We start from the raw sequence: 22,098 nt of genomic DNA on the forward strand, positions 1-22,098 counted from the left end.
CCAGAGAGCATAGCCAATCGCTTTCCTGAATCATGGGAAGAAGGGTGCCTAGGGAAACCATCCTGAACTTTTCTCAGACTAGGTATTTGTTCAGGGCCCTTAGGCCTAGGATGGGACACATCCCCCCTGTTTTCTTCTGCATAACGAAGTACCTGGGATAGAATCCCAGCCCTTCTTCCCCTGGTGGAACGGGTTCAACCGCATGGGCCTTTAGAAGGGCAGAGAGCTCCTCTGCAAGTACCTGCTTCTGCTGGGAGCTGTAAGAATGAGCTCCCGGTGGGCAATTTGGAAGTTTGGATTCCAGACTGAGGGTGTATCCTAACCGGACTATTTGAAGAACCCACCGGTCGGAGGTTATGAGAGGCCACCTTTGGTGAAAAAACATTAACTTCCCCCCAACCGGAAAGTTGTCCGGTACGGACACTTTTACTGCGGCTATGCTTAACTGGAGCCAGACAAAAGCTCATCCCTTGCTTTTGCTGGGGAGCAGCAGGGGCCTTAGGTGCACACTGTTGACAAGAATGAGTGCGCTGGGGCTGAGCCTTATTAGGCTGTTAAGAAGCCGGAGTGTACCTACGCCTTGCATAGGAATAGGGAGCACTCCTCTTCCCACCAAAAAACCTCCTAGTTGAGGAGGATGTATCAGAAGGCGCCCAGTGGGAGAGAGAATCCATAGCATCATTATGCTTCTTGATCTGATCAACAAGATCCTCTGCTTTTTCATCAAAAAATTGTCCCCCCGGCAAGATACATCTGCCATCCGCTTCTGGACCGAATGATCCAGGTCAGAGACATGCAGCCATGAGAGTCTGTGCATCACTATACCCTAAGCAATGATTCTGGATGCCACATCAAAGAATCGTAAGCGCCCATGGCCAGGAATTTATGACACGCCTTCTGCTGCTTGACCACCTCGCGAAAAGGCTCGGCCTGCTCCAGAGGGAGGGCATCGACTAAGCTAGACAGCTGCCTCACCGAGTTCTGCAAGTGTACGCTTGTGAAGAGCTGGTAGGACTGGATGCGGGCAGCGACATAGTGGCCTGATATGTCTTCCTCCCAAAAGAATCCAAGGTCCTAGCTTCTCTGCCTGGGGTCACTGAGGTGTAGTCTCTAGTACTCTTGGCTCTTTTGAGGTCAGAGTCCACCACCATGGAATTGTGGGGTAACTGAGACCTCATCAACCCAGTTTCACCATGGATCCAATACTGGGAATCAGCTTTCTTTGAGATCAAGGGGCCAGACAAAGGGAATGACCAGTTCCGCATAAGGGCTTCTTTCAGTACCTTATGCAGAGGAGCCATCACAGGCTTCTTAGGTGGAGAGGGATAATCCAGGACCTTGAGCATCTCAGCCCTGGGCTCATCCTCCACCTCCATAGAGAAAGGAATAGCCGTAGCCATTTCCTGAATAAAAGATGTAAAGGAAAGACTCTCTTGAGGAGACAGTCTCCTTTCAGGCGGAGGGGAAGGTTCAGAAGGAATCCCATAGGACTGATCGGAAGAAAAGTACCTGGGATCCCCCTCTGACTCCCACGAACGCTCCTCTTCAGTATCGGAAAGTACCTCCCTAATGGAACTTCGAGACTGAACCTGCCTCGACGCCGAGGATCAATGTCCTCGATGGCGATGTCGAGAGGCAGACGCCTGCATGGACTGCGGCGAAGCTTCCTCCACTGAGGTCGAAGGGGAGTCTACCTGGGTGGCAGCCGACACCAGCGCTGAAAGTGGCACCAAAGACAGGGACCTCACTGCAGGTGAAGGGCCAGATGTCGCTACAGCAGACGGCATGGAAGATGCAACCACCCCCGACACCGAAGACAACTGGTGCAACAGTCCTTCCAGAAGTTCTGGAAGCAGGGCTTGGATGCGCTCGTTGAGAGTCACAATTGGAGAAGGCTGCAGGGTCATGGATCAGCCGGTGGCAGAATCTGCTGAGGCTCAGGTGCAGGTACCAGACTGCTGAGAGGTTGATGTATCGGCACCTCCTGTATGGAGGGGGAGCGATTCTCTAGGCGCCAACACTTCTTGGGTCGGTGACGGTGCTTCTTCACCTTCGCTTGATGCCCATCACCAAGACTCCTCGGTGCCGATGAGGACACGGAATCCTCACGTCTCCTTGGGGTTGGGTCCAACGATGGTTGGTCCCGGGGGGCCTGCATAGCAGGATTCCTCGAGACAGGTGGAGACCCACTCGATGCATCACTGCTCCCAGCGTGTCTTGGCCTCTCAGCAGCCATTACCTCTACTCCTGATGTCGATGCTTCCTTCGATGCTGACACCACAGACCTTGGTACCGATGTCGATGCCGAAGGACTGGACCGAGCCCCAAAAGGATTTTCACGTTGGGCTTCTAGAGCTACTTGGGTCCGCTTCTTCATGCGAAGACACAGATTACAAGCAGCTGGGCTGTGGTCGGGCCCAAGGCACTGGATACACCAGGAATGGGTATCGGTACCTGAGATAGTCTGGTTACACAGAGTACATTTGAAGCCGCTGGTGTCCTCGATGACATGGAAAGAAAAAACGGCTCCGGCAAAATCAAAAGACTCGATTGTGCCAAAAATAAAGGGGCACAAAAAGGAGGAGAAACCCGTCCGCATCGAAAAAACAAAGAAAACTTAAAGGTAGGAAAAAAGAACTAAGGGAGAAACTGAAGGAATCCTATCTTTTTTTTTTTTTTTTTTAAACAAAACAGCAGACGTGAAAAAACTAATGAAAAATACAGAAAGACTCTTTTCCTGGGCCTAAACGAGGAGCACAGGAGGAACCTGCCGCACCTCATTGGGAAAAAAAAAAAGAAAACTGAGGTACACACTCACGCGGCAGGTGGGAAGTCAGTCTGCGCAAGCACACCAGAAGACTCTAGCAAAATTTTTTTTGTCTTTGCTATGCAAAATGCCAGTTCCCGGGCCGACGCGGACATCGACCCACACGTGAGAATAAGTAGCCTGCTTGTCCTCAAAGAACAAAACATTTCATCATAATGGCTTCAAAATCTTTCTTGTCAAGAAATGAATCTTCTTATCCCAAGGCAAGATCTTTAAGAATCTTTTGAATGAATTTAGCATAAGTGGCATCTGATAGTTGTTTATTCTGATGTGCTATAGCCTGACTCTTTAGGTTTTTTGTGTGGAAGTTTCTACAGGATTAGGAGATACAGGTGTAACTGCCTCATCAGAAGAGAATTAATTAATAGTGTGATGATATTTCTCACCAGTGAGAATGGATCGATTGATGAGTTGCAGATACCAGGGATGGAGCTGTAGAAGGACAGTACGGCTACAGTAAAGTGATTTTGGCAGAAGTAAGGGGGTCTTGCACGTGAGGGGATTCTATATGGGGAGGTAAGAAGAGACTTTTTAACATATTTATAAATGACCTAGTGATGGGAGTAACTAGTGAGGAAATTAAATTTGCTGACAACACAAAGTTATTCAAAGTTGTTAAATCATGAGAGGATTGTGAAAAATTACAAGAGGACCTTACGAGACTGGGCATCTAAATGGCAGATGATGTTTAATGTGAGCAAACGCAAAGTGATGCATGTGGGAAAGTGGAACTTGAACTATAGCTACGTAATGCAAAGTTCCACGTTAGGAGTCACCGAGCAAGAAAGGGATCTCTGCGTCGTTGTTGTTGATACGTTGAAATGCTCTGCTCAGTGTGCTGTGGCGGCTAAGAAAGCAAATAGAATGTTAGGTATTATTAGGAAAGGAATGGAAAACAAAAGTGAGGACGTTATGCCTTTGCATTCGTCCATGGTGCAACCACACCTCGAACATTGTGCTCAATTCTGGTCACCGCATCTCAAAAAAGATGTAGTGAAATTAGAAAAGGTACAGAGAAGGGCGATGAAAATGATAAAGGGGATGGGACAACTTCCCTATGAGGAAAGGCTAAATTGGCTAGGGCTCTTCAGCTTGGAGAAAAGGCGGCTGAGGGGAGATATGATAGAGGTCTATAAAATAATGAGTGGAGTGGAAAGGGTAGATGTGAATCGTTTGTTTACTCTTTCCAAAAATACTAGGACTAGGGGGCATGCGATGAAGCTACAAAGTAGTAAATTTAATATGAATCGGAGAAACTTTTTCTTCACTCAACGTTTAATTAAACTCTGGAATTCGTTGCCAGAGAATGTGGTAAAGGCAGTCAAGCTTAGCAGGGTTTAAAAAGGGTCTGGACGACTTCCTAAAGGAAAAGTCCATAGACCATTATTAAATTGACATAGGAAAATCCACTGCTTATTTCTGGGATAAGCATCATAAAATGTATTGGGCTTTTCTGGGATCTTGCCAGGTATTTGTGACATGGATTGGCCACTGTTGGAAACAGGATACTGGGCTTGATGGACTTTTGGTCTGTCCCAGTGTGGCAATACTTACGTACTTATATGTACTTATGTAACCTAAGGTGAACTTTCATATGTTGTTTCTAACTGAGGCATTTTTGACCTTGATGATTTTTTTCTTCTTCTTAGTGGGAGGTTGCAATGGCAAAATGTCTGAGATCAATTTGGAGAAGGAGTGGTGTTGCTTTGAGATGCTACTCTCTTCTGCAGCAATAGAACACATAAAAATCTTAACCCTGTCCCTTGAGGTGTGCGAGGAAGGATTAGTGTTAATTTTGTAAACAATGAGAGGTGAGAATTTGGGTGGGTTGTTCCACGGTTCTGACTGAGAGATTTCCATGGTATGTTTTGATGGTTTAAAATTTTTTCAAGTACTCTTAGACATTTGCTTAGTGGTCTTGACTCCTTTAGGAGAGCCAGAAAATGTGCTCAAGTCAGTGCTGAGTCCTGTTGGTACTCATAGTGAGCCCCATAGGGAGAGAAGTGCTTTGAGTGCCGACAGGCAAAGTTCCTGCCAGTACCTGATTACCTTTGGATCAGCACAAATTGGTTTATCATACATGCCATTTTAATAACAATTTTTTCTTCCAAAGAGAGGGCCAATACATCCGTCCAGCGGTGCTGAAAATAAAAGACAGTCAGAGGAGGCTGCTGATATCAGTGAGACAGGAAGAATGGGACTTTGTTATTCATTAACTTAACAACCAATCTAGAGAAGGCTGTTCTGCACAAGCAGCTTGCAGAGACTAAAACCAAGTGTGGCTGCATTAGCCTCATTGTTCATGGAGAAAAAAGTATACCAGGTTAGACTGTATTTAGCTTGCAAATTATATGTCTTTATAACTTGCTGTCCACAGAAACAGCAAACTGTGGGATATGTTGCCCTCTAGTGGCTTTATTCCTTCAATGTTAGCATTTTAGGATTACAGCATTAGAATTATGCAGCAGAGAAATCCAATGTATTTTACTCAGCACAGTGTGTGACTGAAGATTTTTGAATATACAGATCCAGGATGTGTTTGCTTCAAACATTCTCAGTCGTAGGAGTTGCACTCTTGGCACCAACAAAAAAATGTTGCCCTTAAAATATGGGGCATTTCATTTTTAATTTAAAAAAAAGTTTGCATATGGTCAATACTAAAAATCATTCTTGCTTCAATGTTTTCTTTTGGCTGGGTGATACTACAGCACACACTGTATGTTCTTATGATTTTCAGCACTGAAGTGGAACTGCTAGTCACTGAAAGGATTTTCAGATCCAATTAGTATAGTAAGAGCTATTTGAATAAAATCTCATTTTTAAGGGCACAATGTACCAGACAACAAAGCAAGGTAGAACAATGAAAATATAGGAATTTGTTCACTTTAAAAATAATAATTTGTTTTAAATCACAAGAAAACTAAAAAAAATCACAGGAAATCTCAACAATGACAGGAGACCTAAGTTTGATTCCCAGATCCAGCCTTCTGCTCCTCAGACTTGCTGGGTCTCAAATGCCCTAAGGAGAGGGAAATTGCCTGTCATCATATACCAGCGACACCTACTGACATTAAGGGGGGAACTACAGGCTATACTTTAAAATTAGATAATCAACTTTTGTGATGACCGGGCTGGATGGGGTGTCAGGAGAAACTGAGCTAGAAGCCCAAATGGAGCAGGTGAAAATGGTGGGCCAAAAATGGATTTGGGTTAAAGTATACAGTAAAGACCTCTTCTACTGAACATTTATTAATTGTGAAAATTATTTCACCGAAACAGAAATCACAATACAGTAGGGAAAGCAAACATTTTCCTTATTTATCGGGAATAAAACACACAGTGGAATTCTGCTCTAAGCAAACTACACCACATTTTACGATGCAACTGAGAATGTATGTGTGTGTGTGGGGGGGGGGGGGGGGGGGGGGTGGGCGGGGGGGAGGGGAGCACAGGGGGACAGGCATGACTTATTCGTTTCATACTGACTAAAATAATGCTAGAATAATCTTTATTCTGTACCCTAACAGCATTTTTATTCTCATGTACACTGAAAAGAAACGTTCCATCTCTGTTATAGGAGTACACCCCTTGATTCTAAAAAGTTGGGTGTCCAAATTTCCTACTAGCATGCAAATCTGGGCATGTAATTATACAATAGTGCCAGTTGCACACCTAATTACCCCCTGTTTACTAAGCCACACTAGCGGCTACGGTGTGCTAATGCCGAAACAGCCCATTCACTTTGAATGGGCTGTCAGCATTGCAGTGTAAATAGGGGGTTAATTGTTAAATTAGGTGCCAACTAGCTTTATGTACAAGTAATAGCCCCTTAAGTGGCAATAATTGGTGCTACTTAGCTCTAATTTGTAGTTACATACACAACTGCACTTAGGCGCTATTCTATAAACATAGCGCCTATATGCTGTAGTGCGCAACTTGTTAAAGCTTTACATATCTAAGACAAAGCTTTTGTACTTTAGTATTGTTAGTAGTTCCATCTAATGCTATAATACATTCAGTTGTGCGATTACAAACTGAAAAATCATCTAGAGTTCGGGGAGTTATTTTGGACACCCAATTAACATTCAAACTCCAGATAAATCATTTGAGTAAGAAGATATTTTTCAAACTGTGTCAGTTACAAATGATTAGATCAGCTTTTTTTCCTGATCACTTCCGCTGGTTCAGGCTACTATTTTATCCCAATTAGACTACTGCAATGCTCTGTTTGTTGGTTTGCATTCAAAATTTGTTGATCAGCTTCAGCTTTTACAGAATACTGCAGCCAAATTGATATTTGGCTGTTCAAAATTTGCTCATCTGACACCTTTGTTGAGAAATTTACATTGGTTGCCACTTCCTGTGTGCGTAGAATTTAAGGTTGCTTGTGTCGTACATAAAGTTCTTCACAGTTAGTTCTGTTTTTACATACTTGATTAATAATCTATCCATTTTTTTTGAAAAATTCTCACTTTCACTCTACTTTGTTACTTGGATTTCTGACAAGTAAGAAGGTACATTACAAAAGTGATTTAGATGTATATCAATCCTCAATCCAGCAAGATAAGGAATTCTATTCCAGAGCAAATTTACACTCTTTTTAGGTATTTTCTGTTTTAGAAAATATTGAAAACATATTTTTTGATAAGTATTTAAATATATGATTTAGCAATTGTATCTCTTGATTTCTGTATTTTTTTCTCATTTTATTGTAACCTGCTTAGGTTATTTGTTGATATAAATGCCAAGAATAGAATAGGGGTATGCCCATGGGCGTGTCTTGCTGCTGCACACATAAGTTACAGAATACTATCACTTACATGAGCAACTGGCAACTTTAGGCAACAGCTTTTAAATGGTCTAAGTGTTAGTGTCTAAAGTTGCACATGCCGACTTTTGCCGTATTCTATAACGGCAATTTTCACGTGCAATTGCTATTACAAAATTGGTGCTTAGTCCCTATATTTCTGGCACCCTTTGTACAATTTACCCCACAGAGTGCAATATACTTCAAGAGAGAATCCTCTAAATACCCTTCTTTTTAACTCTTTGTCATTAAAAAAACATGAGTAAAGAAACCAGAGACTAACTGAACAGTGATTGGATAAAAAAAATGTATTGGACGCCCAATACTAAATAATAAAACATGAACTGATTTTTAAAAAGTTACAGCGTTTACAATATAACACTACAGAAAAAGAAAAAAAATGAAATCAAAAGAAAAAGGAACTTTTTGTACATAAAGGCTACAGCAGTCTTCGAATCCTTCTGTCAGAAAACAGCATTTATATTCCTTTCAATCAACCAGAATAACAGCTGTCGTTTTAAACAGCTTCTACAGGACACTACGAGCTACACATAAATGTTCTAAATTGAAAAATCACAGGATATGTAAGAAAATGTAATCATTAAAATATGAAAGTGCAATACAGATTGTACACTAACTTTCAAGAAATGTTTTTCTTCTTTCCTTTTTTAGTTTAGTTTCAACTTAAAAATCAACTTTGAACAGTTGTTTATTATTAAAAATATTCCCAAGCCCTCCCTCCTCCCTCCTTCCCATCCCCAGAGTTTATGGCAATATTAACATTTCATAAAGTTGTACATAATAAGAATATTCACAAAGAGCCACCAAATAGGAACAATGAGTACAAAGGATGGTATTTCTTTGGGTGTATGGTAAGAAACATGAAAAAGAACACTTAAGTTGTCAATGGCGCTTCTAATTCTGCTGCACTGCATGTCAGCAGGTGGTGTACAACTGTCCTGTTCATCTGGCGGCAACCCAACCCATTTAAATAATGCACCTGCTACCACCAGCAGTAATAATGAATAAGACTAGCTTAGCCTTCCAAAAACTAGATGCATGGCATGTTCATAAAAAAGGAGAAATGTAATAAAGAATGAAAGCACACAAGCTTCGTTACGCTGAAGGTAGTTTAATCTATCAGTGTACAAAGGCTTGTGTAATCCATTCTCAAACGCATCAGCGTTTCTGTTTTCCATTATTGCTGCTCTAAGGCAAAGAACATCACTGTGCCAATGAAACTGTGAAACTGTAATCCATCATCACTGTTCTAATGCAGATATAACAATCACAGAGATAGCACATTTAACATATGATCACTGCACTAAGGTGGGAGCAGCGTGTCATTTCTGTGCCAAAATATAACATGTTACTATTATTCCAAACAGATACGATGCATAATTATTGCACCAAAGTGGCAGTTGAACACTACCATAACCAAGCAGAGTACAACACATTCTCTTGGTTTTAAGGCAGCTGTGCCACATCAATGCACCACAGTGTCATTAACATCAGTGTTTCACAACCCTGTCTTGGAGGCACGGTCTAGCCAGTTGAATTTTCAGAACTGGCTGCATGAATAGGAATGAGGCAGATTTGCATATGCTGGCTCTGCCATGTAGGCAAATCCCTCTCTGGTGTAAGCATTATGGATATCTTGAACACCAGGATAGTTAGGTGTGCCTCTAGTACGGGGTTGTGAAATACTGATTTAAATAATGAGAGCAATGTGAAGGGGTATCTACTATGTGAAGAACTGCATAGCATAAGCCAATGTCTATTTCTAGTTAAAATTCTTGCCAAGGATCACACGCTTCCACACCACACCCCATACAAGAAAAGTATTAAGTGTGTTCCTTCCTTATTAAAAGGGCAATTTTCAAAAGGTATCTCCCCAAATAAAACTGCTGCTATAGTATGCATACTTGTAGCTGCAGGGAAAAAGAATGTTTCTATATAGGTGTGCTTTGGGCATCCATCCAGTTTCCAAATGCACACATGCTATTTTTGCTTTCTTTGTAGCCCCTGTCACACACACAAATAGCAGATGCAAAGTACACAGATGCTTTTAACGCACAGACCTTTCATTTGCAAATTTTCAAAGACAAACAAAATTGTGCATTACCATGGCCTGTGTAGTTTATAATTATGTGACCTGTTTGAAAACTGCCCTACTGTATACATACTAGGTATGCCTGAATCACATTATTAAAGCTGTAATAAAGATTTGTCATCCTCTCCACCTAGTCAACTGTTATTTATCAAGTTTTCAATCAAATCTATCAGCATATAACATGTATACTAAATGGATGTGATATTACCACTGATGAAAAAAATTAATAAAATCAGTTGAAAAAAAGTAGTTAGCCATATAAAAATCAACCCTCCTCCCCCCCCAGTTTATTAAGCCATGCTAGCAGCTGCTATGCGCTCATGCAGACACAGCTCATTCACTTTGAATGGGCCGTGTTGGCATTGCCGTGCGACTTAATAAATGGGGGGGGGGGGGGGGGGGAAGAAACGTGTTAATATCACTCACATGTGAATATTGATGGTCTTACCATCTTCACCTGGCTTAGCACAAAAACTTAAAAAAAAAAGACTTGTCAATACTACTCAAGCTACACTATTATGATTTACAACAGTTACAAAAACCTATTGAGACTGCAGAATAGATTTTTTTTTTAAATTTTCTACATAAGTTATTTTTTTTTATAAAAAGTCTTCATTTAGGCTATTAGATATGATTCTTACTCAGATTTGCATAGGAGTTTCATGTACTTTCCACAATGTGCTATGGATATCAAAGACCTGAACCCAGCATTACAATATTGCTCAAGGCTGTGCTGTTTATGGGTATTATACAACAAATGCTGAAAGTAGAAGGGCAGAGACTGAAAGGGCCTTTACTGGTTGGTGCCTTCTCTTACTGCAAACTAATCTGCCAATTGATTGACAGGCAAGAGACAGCAAGGCCTTCTTCAGGTAACGAACAGCTGGCTCTAAAGTACTAACCTAAGGACAGCCCAAAGGAGGAAAAGAAGCAAATCTAACTTCTCCAGGCCAGAGAGGAATAGTAAGAGCTGTGGTAGAACTGGGCCCACCAGCTGATTTGAGAAACAGTAGAAGCCTGGTCCTCTTCTTCTGCCTTTCCTGTAGGCATTTACAAACTAGTGAAGGAGAACGTCCTGCTGCACTCATCTCCTAATTACGAGTGGGGAAAAAAGAGGATTGAGATGGGGGGCAGAGACTAACGAGACAAGAGAAATGGGATAGAGGGAATGCAGTAAAGAAATGCAGATATATTTCACTGAATAATCAACTGCTAACCTCACTTTTGATGTGAACTCAAATTGCCAGTAGTCTCTGTTGAGGCCATTTTAGTCTACATGAAAAGCCTGGTTTCATTACTGTACCATCCTGCTCCAGTGTAAAGACAAGAGGAAGGTTCTCTGTTGAGTGCTTAGAGAAGAGTCTGTTTCAATATTTTCACAAGTGACACTGCAGACGGGCTAGAAAAGAATGTTTGTTTTTTTGGGGCAGATGGCACACGGATCTGCAACATCATGTATACTATAAATGGAGTAGGAAATATGAAGGTTGATCTAAGAAAATGAGAAGTGGTCAGAAGTTTGCCAAAAACAGTCTCATGAAAATGAGAGGCAGACATGCATATGAAAGGGAATGGGACTCGATATACCACCTTTCTGTGGTTACAATCAAAGGGGTTTACATATTACATACAGGTACTTATTTTATACCTGGGGCAATAGAGGGTTAAGTAATTTGCCCAAAGTAACAAGCAGATACAGTGAGAACTGAACCCAGTTCCTCTAGTTCTGAGGCCACTGCACTAATCATTAGGCTACTCCTCCACTATATGAACAGTAGGTGCTAATTTGAACCTATAAGGAGAGAATCTAGTAACAAGAGACAAAGGAGACAGAGATGAATCAGTAGAAAATAGTTCTGTACAGATCATTGATGAGACCTTATATAGACTACTGCATACCCTTTTGATGCTATATCTACAAAATGACAAGCAGAGTAAAGGCATAAGCCCTAAGAAATGAAACCAAGGACTTAAAAATATCTCTCTATATACATATATAGCTAAAGAAACTATATATCTACACACACACTCTAAGAACACAGTAAGGAGGGAGGATATATGAGACATTCAAATACCTCAATATGAATAATACACAACATCCCATACATACAATTCACATTTACTTCCATACTTCAGAGTCCATTAGAACAAACTGTCATTACCTGTCTCATCACATACCAAATGCCATCACAAAGAAATGCCCTTTTCAATAGTTTCTTGGATCCTTTAGAGTGAGAGTGTTTCATTCTTTTGGTCCTGCTTGTGAGAAGGAACACTTTCCTGTCACTTCATATGGAAATGTTGTCAAGGCAGGTAAGGATAATTGTCTTACTCCATCAGAGCCTCAAGATCTTGAAGGTTGATAGAAATGCAAAACAGATGGCAATATGAGCTGCAAGCGTTTTTCAGTAGAAAGCAAGTGCTAGAATAAAAGGCCATATCATAAGAGCCAAGTTTTCAAAATGATTGGAGGTGCTCAGCTCAAGGAAAATTACCTATTCCTGACAGCCTGAAAGAATTTCTTCATCATTTGGATGCTCAAGCATCCACAAAACTGGCACATATGCATATTATTGGTTAAAAGGAGTAGAATCAAGAGTAACAAAGTATACTTTCTTAATACAGATGGTAAGTGCACAGAAAAATCTCCCGGAGAGCAAAACAGTAGCATAATTCTAGAAAATATGCAAACAGCACAGAAGATCCTGAGATTGGGTAAGCTCTGTAATATTACACCAAGAATGTGCAGCCTAGATGAGCCTTCTGATCCTTATCTGCTCTTAATCTTTCTATTAATTTTTTCCAATTATTTGCTTTTTGCAGCTGCCTAGCGCTTTATCCTAAAATCATAGAGAGGCAGGGTTGAGTTGGACCTGAAGAACCTTTAATTCAGAATTTTATGGCAAATTCATTCTCAAAAATCATAAGGAGCCCCCCCCCTCCCCTCAAAAAAAATCATAGAAAATTGAACAGGTCTATAATTAAAGAAAACATTTTCCAATTCTTATTTTGAAATGTTCAAAGTTTTTTTTTATTATTATTTTTTTTATTATTATTATTCTAATTTAATACTGAGCTAGACAAGGTCACATCTTGTCTAGCTCAGTATTACATTTGAATGAAATGGTAAGCAGGCTTTTAAAACATCTCAGTACCTATATAATTAGATTTAAATCAAAAATCTAAAAACAAAAATCCCATCTCATTGCAAGATATGACAACCTGCATGACCTATTTCACAGAAAAGGTTGAGCAGAGAAATTGAAGAGTTTTTGTTCAGTTCTATTTTTTGCTAAATGAAACTCCAGTTGCAAACCAGTAAAAGCCAAATCTTTTCATGTTAGGAGAAAGAAAGGGAATAATTTTCCTCTTTAACCCTTTAGAATGCTGAAGAAATACCTACCCGGGGGGGGGGGGGGGGGGGGGGGGGGGGGGGGGGGGGGGGAAGGAAAGAAGGACTGAATCACTCCTCTGGCTGATTCAACAAAATACTGAACGTATACAAGAAAATGTATCAAAGACTTTTCTTTCAATATGTACCATTTCAGCTAGATGCAAAACTTTTCAGTGAGAAGGGCATATGTCAGGCAGGTTTAAGAAGCATAACCACAAAAGCACCCTCTCATTCTCTCCATGAGTTCTCTTATAAAGATTATTCTTTAAAATTAATATTACAGTTTTATATTGAGAATTCACCAAGCTAAACAATACAGCAAAAGTCTCTGCTGCACTGAAAGCTAATCTGCTCTTTACACATGCCAGTGAATTCCTACCATCAAATGAAAGTTAGGCTCCTAAACTGGCCTCTCTGAAAATTTCTTAGGGCAGAAATTTCACTAAACTCCTAAATTTAGCAGCCTACAAAAACAGGTGACAACAGAGGCAGATTTAGGGTGGGGGAAAAGAATGAAGAGCTTAGCGCATGTTTTCTGCACTACAGTAGGCACAACATACTTTAGGACCCTAAATCTAGGCAAATCAATGGTAGGCCTAAATTAGGAGCATAACTTTTAAGTTCCTTAATTTGGAATAATTTTCAGCTGAAAATATGGGGCAAATTTCAGCACCTGACTTAGGAGCTCAGCTTTTGATGAATGTGGGCCCATTATAATCAGTTCAATTAAACACAGCAATGGTTAGAAGAGCAAGACATGGAAAAATCAAACCAAATCCCCACTTTGTGGAAATGCTACTTTGAAATCGGAGGGTAATACTGCATTCCAAAAAGCCATGTACATCTTGCAGACAGAGCATGTAATGTATACAGAAAAAGTTTGTGTTTAATCAAAGCATTTTCATAGAACCATTAGAGGTACAAGCAGCCAAATGTCATATTTGGAAACTGGGAGTTAAAGCACAAATATTTTTCCCTAGATTACACAAAATGTTATTTATTTTATATAAAAAATAATAATAAAATAAAAATAAATGAAAACACACAAAATTGTACATATGCAAAACTGTCCAACACTGAAAAGGCAGGTTGTGGACCACAGCACGGATAAAACCAAGACCAGATAAAAATAAAACTGAAGCCAGTCTTCCTGTTTGGAAAAGTGGATCTTAGCACTTTATGCCATCAGCACAGTCTCAGCAGGCAATGGAATTCAGCTTGAAAATTCCTTCATTTTTCAAATCAGCAGAAAGGTATTTACCCAGCATTAATATGAATGCACATTTGTCTCTGATTTTTATATTCATTTGTACTGCTGTGCATCTCATGCTTCCTTTCTCTGTACAATTCCTTGCAATCCAAGGCTTAATCCCAAAGCTTGTGAAGTTGGGAATGCTGAACCAAAATTCTGTCCTGGCAAAGGTGGTCATGCTGTGGTAATGGCATTGAGGTCCTTCATAAGTCCTTCCAGGTGGGCCATCTCTTTGGTTAGCTCATCCGGTTCGTAATTCTGCATGAGATTTAACAAGGTTACTGAAGAAGAGAAGGGAAGTTAATGCAAAGCTCAGTAACAGTACATCAAGGAGCCTGGTGTGAAATGAAACAAAATCATCCTATATAATAATTTGAACCTCCAACATTCTATGTCTGGATGCCTGGGTTCGTAACATCCATTCACACTCATTGCCGCGCTCTTGCATCAAAACGTAATGACGTCAGAGGGCGGAACAATGAGGGTAAAGGAACGCTGGAGGCAAGATGATGTCAGGAGGATAGAATCGCGGGACATCGAGTGGAGGGAGGGAGGAAGGGAAGGGGAGGGTAGGGCAGGGCAGAGGAGAATTGATGAACATAGATGGGATGGTAGGACAGCCATAGGCGCCCCGTATAAGAGGCTTGGAGATGCTAAGCCTCCCCAGCCCAACCGTGACCCTCCCCTGGCTGCTGCCCCCCCCCCCAAATGCAGGGCTGCCTGGTGCAGCAGTGCTGCAGCCAGGCAACTCTCGGACAGTCCATCCACTCCTTCCCACCCTCAGCTCCCCTCTCTGTTCCTCCCCCCTTACGTGTGTTTAACCTTTTTACTTTCAGGCGCAGCGACGGCAGTGAAGACAACACAGCAGGCTCGCCTCCAGCTTCTCCCTTCCCTTACATAGTGTCCCGCCTTTTGCAATGATGCATTTCCTGTTTCCTCGAGGGCGGGACACTGTATGAGGGAAGGGAGAAGCTGTGTTGTCCTCTTCATTGCTGTCGCTGTGCCTGAAAGTAAAAGGGTTAAACGCATGGGGGAGAGGGAAAGGAACGGAGAAGAGGGTTGTCAGGGAGCTGAGGGAGGGCAGAGAGAATCGCTGGACATGGATGGGAGGGCAGGGGGAGAGAAGAGATGGCTGGACAGGAGAGGAGGGGAGGGCAGGGGGAGAGAACAGATCGCTGGACAGGACAGGAGGGAGGGCAGGGGAGAGAGGAGAATTGATGGACATGGATGGATGGAGGGGGCAGGGGAGAGAGCAAATTTGCTGCATATGGATAGATGGAGGAAAGGGCAGGGGAGAATGGAGAGTTGCTGGACATGGATGGATGGATGGAAGAGAGGGCAGGGGAGAATGGAGAGTTGCTGGACATGGATGGATGGAAGAGAGGGCAGGGGAGAATGGAGAGTTGCTGGACATGGATGGATGGAGGGGAGGGCAGAAGAGAGAGGAGAATTGCTGGACATGGATGGATGGAGGGGAGGGCAGGGGAGAGAGGAAATTTGCTGGACATGGATGAATGAATGGGGGCAGGGGAGAGAGGAAATTTGCTGGATATGGGTGGATGGAGGAGAGGGCAGGGGAGAATGGAGAGTTGGCTGGACATGGATGGATGGAGGGGAGGGAAGTCAGGAAGGAGATGCACATGGATGGAAGGGAGGGAAGAGAGGAAAAATGCTGGATATGGATGGAGTCTGTGTACTCTTTATCTTTTAAAAATACTATAAATATAAATCACAAAAAAAGATTAAAACAAAAAAAAAAACCATAGATAAAACAATCCATATCTCATACCCCTGGAGAATATTACTCATTATACACCCTTCCCAATTATTACTTATCATGACAGAACATTTCTCCTAACGGTTCCCTTAAAAACACAATCACCATTACATGATAACCTTGCTAGCGCCCGTTTCATTTGTGTAAGAAAAGGGCCTTTTTTTTACTAGTATAGACATAATGTGCAAATTCTTAGACACACATATATATAACCACATATCAAGCAGCCCCGCATTTTAATATAATAAATATTTCACATGGCAGAAATTAAACCAGAGGCTAGATATTGCATGGATTCCAAATGTTCTCTTCAACTTACGAGAACAAGAGTCAGATATAGGGAGGATATGAATGAGTAAGCAGTGGTAAGCCCAGCATGCAAAGAACAAAGCAGAAAGATAGAACTGCAAAGGCATGATATGTTAAGCAAGGTGAAGGAAGATAACAGTAAATTAAAAACAGAGACAAAAAAAGAATTAAAGAAAAATATTTGACATCAAGTATAATAAGTCTAATCTTTCCCATTCATCAAGTATAATAAAATCTCATCTTTCCCATTCATATTTCACAAGCATGAACTTCAGAAAAGGAAGCTGGTTAGAGCATAAGCAAGTGAGGTGTCATATTAGAGTGCTGTTGTGCATTTGATCACATGCACTCTATAGTCACCCGAATCTGGATTTATATCATATCCCAGTTCTGATGTTCTCCTATCAGCCACAAAAAAACAGAATAAAATAAAATAAATCTGTCTACAACAGTGCAGGACATGAGATTAAGAGATACACTTTTCCCTTGATTCTATCCATGGCGACTAAAGTTGCACACACAACTTAATTGTTTAAATAAGCCAATCAGTGCTGCTAACTGGCCACTAACAAGCAATTATCCGCACTAATTAGAATTTACATGGGCAATTTTCTAATCGTATTCTGTAAAGTGGTACATGTAAATTCTAATACACAGATCTCAAAAGGGGGGTGACCACAGGAAGGGCATGGGTGGGTCCTGAGCATTCCTAAAAATTACATGCACTGTTACAGAATATGCCCGATTCATACCTAAGTTAGGCAAGAACATTTACACCAGGCTTTAGCTGGCGTAAATGGTCACACCTAAATGTTAGTCACGGGGACAGCTGCTACATGTATTGTATAAACTGCGCCTAACTTTAGGCAAGGTTTATAGAACAGCACTAAGCAAGTTTTTTCTGGTGCCGATTTTTAGGCTCCATATATTGAATCTGGTCCTTTATTCATGTTTAAGATACTATCACATTTAGGGTATGATTTTATAAAAGCAACATAGACACCTGTGTGTGTATACCGTTTTTATAAAATAGGCACCAAGAACCAGCCCTGTATAGCACAAATGTCAACATACACATTTATAGTTGCTCTTAAGTTAATATAAACGTATTTAGGTATTCTGAGTGCATACACATGTACTTTACAAGTAACACCACCAAAAAAGAGGATCCAATGTAGACAACAGAATGCGTAAAGGATGAAATTTTGCTGTAGCCTTGATACAAAGTTAGCTATTTCATACAGTGTGGAAGTGTCTCTTGAGAACAAATGCTCTTTTCAACAGGCTGAATATTTATGCTGGTACGTTGAGATCAGCTATCACATCTGACTGAAACTGACTTAGCATGCCTGTTTAAATATGGATACCTAGATTCTATATATAAATTCAGATGGTTATGCCCATGATGAAGAATCTTTGAAACATGACCACATTGGGAATTTTGCATCTAAAAGATAAAGTCCTTTACACACCCTGTTGTCTATGTTGGATCCACACCTGTTTATAAAATGATATGTATGTACATCAACTCTGCCTCTGCTCCACACAAACTACTCCCCTAGGAATGCGTACACACATAACAAGTGAAAGTAGGCACATGCTTTCTGCGTATATACTTTTTACGTATTATTTCATTATAGAATTATTGTTCAATCTGTAATTACATATTTTGACATCTGTAACCTGTTTAATCTAGGATGCTCTGAGAAATTATTGCAATGCCTGTAGATGTTGAAGAATACTGTGGCTTCATTGATTTACAATGTATCACTATTGAAAGAATTCCACTGCTTGTCAATAAAAGCTGATATTCAATTTAAATTATGTATTTTAAATTTGCACATTTTAACAGGCATGGCACCTAGATATTTGCTATCCTTAATAGTTTGGCTTTTTGTAAATATAATCTTGTGGTCTACTGAGTCATTATGTTTAAGTTTTCCTTCAATAGAGGGGATATCATTTAAGAGAATGTCATCTTCGCTCTTTTCCTATTCTGCTTGTTCTTAGAGAAATAAAGCCCTTAATCTAGAGACTGTAATGGAAGATGCTGAATTGAATTAACAATGGCCACGAAGACTTGGTACACAGAAAACCATGACTGGAATATAGCTGTACCAGGAAGAAAAGGAAGAAGAATGGTGATTATATATATAAAATATTATTAAGGCAACAGAACTGCCCGGCTTTGAAGATATACTAGTGACAGGAGAAGTGCAAAAGTGGCTATGTGACAAAGGGAAGACTATGAAGAGGCCAAGGAGGTTAAAGCAGAACTGCTCAACAAATATTTCTGTTCTGTGTTCGTAGGTGAAGGGATGGATAGGTCTTCAGAAAACAAAAACATATAGGAATGGAGTGAGGAGACCTTGAATGATTTTCAGAAGAAAGTTTAGCTAGTTCTTCACGAACATTAAGTAGACAAAATGATGGGGCTGGATGGAATACATCCAAGAGTACTGAAGAACTTAGAGAAGTTCTAGTGGCTCTGTTGTATGACATTTTCAATGCTTCTTTAAGAGTATGAAGTGGTCCCAGAGGACTGGAGACAGGCAAATGTGGTTCCTCTCTAAAAAAGTACTAAGGAAGATTCTATGAATTAGTCTACCCTTGGTGGGGAGCAAATTAGTTCACACACTACTACAAGAGAGGTTTGTGCACTTTCTGGAATTCAATGGCCTACAGGTACTGAGGCAGCACGATCTGACTAGAGGTAGATCATGCCATATTTTTGATGACTGTGCATAAATCACAACGTTGCCTATGATCTGGAGTGGAGGAGTGGCCTAGTGGTTAGGGTGGTGGACTTTGGTCCTGGGGAACTGAGTTCAATTCCCACTTCAGGCACAGGCAGCTCCTTGTGACTCTGGGCAAGTCACTTAACCCTTCATTGCCCCATGTAAGCCGCATTGAGCCTGCCATGAGTGGGAAAGCGCGGGGTACAAATTTAACAAAAATAAATCTACCGAAAACCTGTCCAGAATGTGCCTACACCCAAGCTGCATAAAAATATGGGTGTTCTTGTCACTATACATACTTTTATAAGAGGCATTTACATGCATATAAAGGGACCCAAATGTCAGAAGCCAAGCAATTGATGTGAAGGGCAGTATAGTCCAGATAATATACAAATAAAGAATCTAGTGGTTACTTGCATGCTATGAAGGGTTGAGGAAGAAAATTCCATATTGTGGACTTACACTTTCACAGTCTTCAAGCATCCTGGTGGTCTCTTGCATCTCAGGGGCACTAGGAACAACTACAGGCATGGGAGGACGGGGTCTCCCCAGTGTCCCAATGGAGGCAGTCTTCACCGACTGAACTTGCTGGTTAGGACCTTAGAATGAAAGAGAAATACTTCTATCACCAGGCTGTAGGGCAGGGCATAGGAGGATGGGGTTGTTTAAGTAAAGCAACCTGCTTTAACTGGATTCCAAAAAAATAAAGCCCAATGTTGTGATTATCACAGGTTTTATGCCTCAGCATACCTTCTGTACTAAAAGAAGTAGAAGTAAAATTCCATTTAATTCAATGTACACAAGAACAGCCATACTGGGTCACATTGATGGTCCACCTAGACCAGTATCCTGCTTCCAACAGTGGCCAATCCAGATCCCAAGTACCTGGCAGAATCCTAAATAGTAGCAAGATTCCATCCTACTGACCTCAGGGATAAGTTGTGGCTTTCCATATGTCTATCTTAATAGTAGAGTACGAACCTTTTCTCCAGGAACTTGTCCAAACCTTTTTTTAAAACCAGATATGCTAACTGCTGTTACTGCATCCTCCAGTAATGAGTTGCAGGGCTTAAGCTGAGTGAAACAATATTTCCGCTTATTCATTTTAAAATTACCACAATATAACTTTATTGAGTGTCTAGTCTTTGTACGTTTTGAAAGAGTTAAAAAAAAATCGATTCACTTTTATCGGTTCTACACTACTCTGGATTTTTTAGGCCTGAATCATATCCCCCCCTCAGCTGTCTTTTCCAAGCTGAAGAACCCTAACCTCTTCCTCATATGGGAAGAGTTCCATCCTCAATCATTTTGGGAGCTCTTCTTTGAACCTTTTCTAATTCTGCTATTTTTTTTTGTGACATGGCATTCTTCACCCCTAACTTTTAGCAATCTGTAGAATTCCCGCCTTAACATGCAAAATGGCACACATTAACTGCTACCGCACAAACATTATAACTGGTTTTGTGTTAATTTTACAATTAGTGCATTAAGGGTGTTTTGTGTTGGGGTCATGAGTAGGTGGGGCATGGGTGGAGAATGGGTATGTGATAATTTTTAAGTTCGCATGGGTCCACTTAGCCCCGCCTAAACGGGCACACCCTTCACCTTCCTCAAAGGTCCAAGAACCTTAGGAACTTTAATCCAGACACTTTTCTGATTTATTGTCAGCTTTTCCAGGTGACTGTCTCTCTCCCATTATCTGCTCAAATCCATCACTCGGATTCAATACTGGGGCCTGTCTCAGAAAAAATTGCTCCTCTACACACACTTTGTCCTACCTACCATAATTCGTCTTAAGTTTGCTACCATTCTGGTCTATGTCTAGTCAAAAGACAACTACACCTTCATGAATGTCAAAACATCGCTCCATATCTACATAAACTGTGTAAAGGATCTGCAGCACTCTTTCACATCCTCTTTCACAGAAGCTAAAAAATACTCTCCCTCAAGTACGGCTCAAGATCCTACAACCAGTAAGCTCTATAAAATTATCCGTCAACTTACTAATACTCTACCAGAGATATCTTCTACCTCAACCCTCAGAGCTGATAAAAGTGAATTTTTGAAAATCAAACTTGTACAATTCTCGCCCTGTTAGTTTTAGATTATTTATAATCCATCCTTATCCAGGGTGGAGCACAATAAAACATACATAAAAATATACATACCACATTTGCAACTACATATTGACAGCATTCAGAACGACAAAATCAGCCGGCACAGTTCCAAAATGCCATTTCAAATAGAGACATAATAAACCAGGCACAATAAGTGGTTCCTTAACTGACATAGGATTACAGATTCTCACTTCTCCTTCAAGACCCCTGACTACTTGCAGTAAATTTACTCAATTTAGTCTTCCCTCTGGCCTCAAGATGAAGAAAACAGTACTATCGACGAACTCCTCTACTTCTTCTATGCATCCTATATCTACCTCTACCCTTAAACATCTTTCTCCCCCACATGCACCACTTTGTATGCACTAGTCTGAGAGAATACACTTTTGCTTCTCAGTGGAAAGAGGCACTTATTTGTACCCTCTAGACTCTTGACACAGCTCTGGTGAAACAAGAAGCCCTTGTCAAGTTGAACTGGACAGACTGGATGCATTTTTCCAGCGGATGTGTAGTTCCTACAGGTAAGTGGAACTGTTTTTGTATATCAACTTGATATGAAGAAGGGTTTGATAAGATATATGAACCAAGTATATTTTTTGGAAGCCCATAACAACTTTTTATCATCCATGCACTCAGTACAGAGTAGATAACATTATAAACTTTTGTAAAGTTTTTTTTTTGTTATATAGCTTTTTTTCTCCAGGTTGCAGGCATACGTGACCATCTCTTGGGGAAAGAAACAAGAAATGAGGTTTTAATTAATT

The 22,098-nt window shown here is 40.8% G+C and overlaps 1 protein-coding gene across 1 annotated transcript in view; it reads right to left on the bottom strand.

Annotated features, from left to right (window-relative positions):
* Positions 1-13,187: 13,187 nt before the first annotated feature.
* NEO1 (neogenin 1) overlaps positions 13,188-22,098 on the bottom strand; it is a 740,505-nt gene continuing 731,594 nt past the window's right edge. Inside the window, 2 exon segments of the mRNA XM_030191504.1 lie at positions 13,188-14,651; positions 19,680-19,816. Of these exon segments, the coding sequence (XP_030047364.1) occupies positions 14,568-14,651; positions 19,680-19,816 (221 nt within the window). The 3' untranslated portion in view covers positions 13,188-14,567.

Source organism: Microcaecilia unicolor, chromosome 1 (genome assembly GCF_901765095.1).
Source record: "Microcaecilia unicolor chromosome 1, aMicUni1.1, whole genome shotgun sequence".
Taxonomy (NCBI): domain Eukaryota; kingdom Metazoa; phylum Chordata; class Amphibia; order Gymnophiona; family Siphonopidae; genus Microcaecilia; species Microcaecilia unicolor.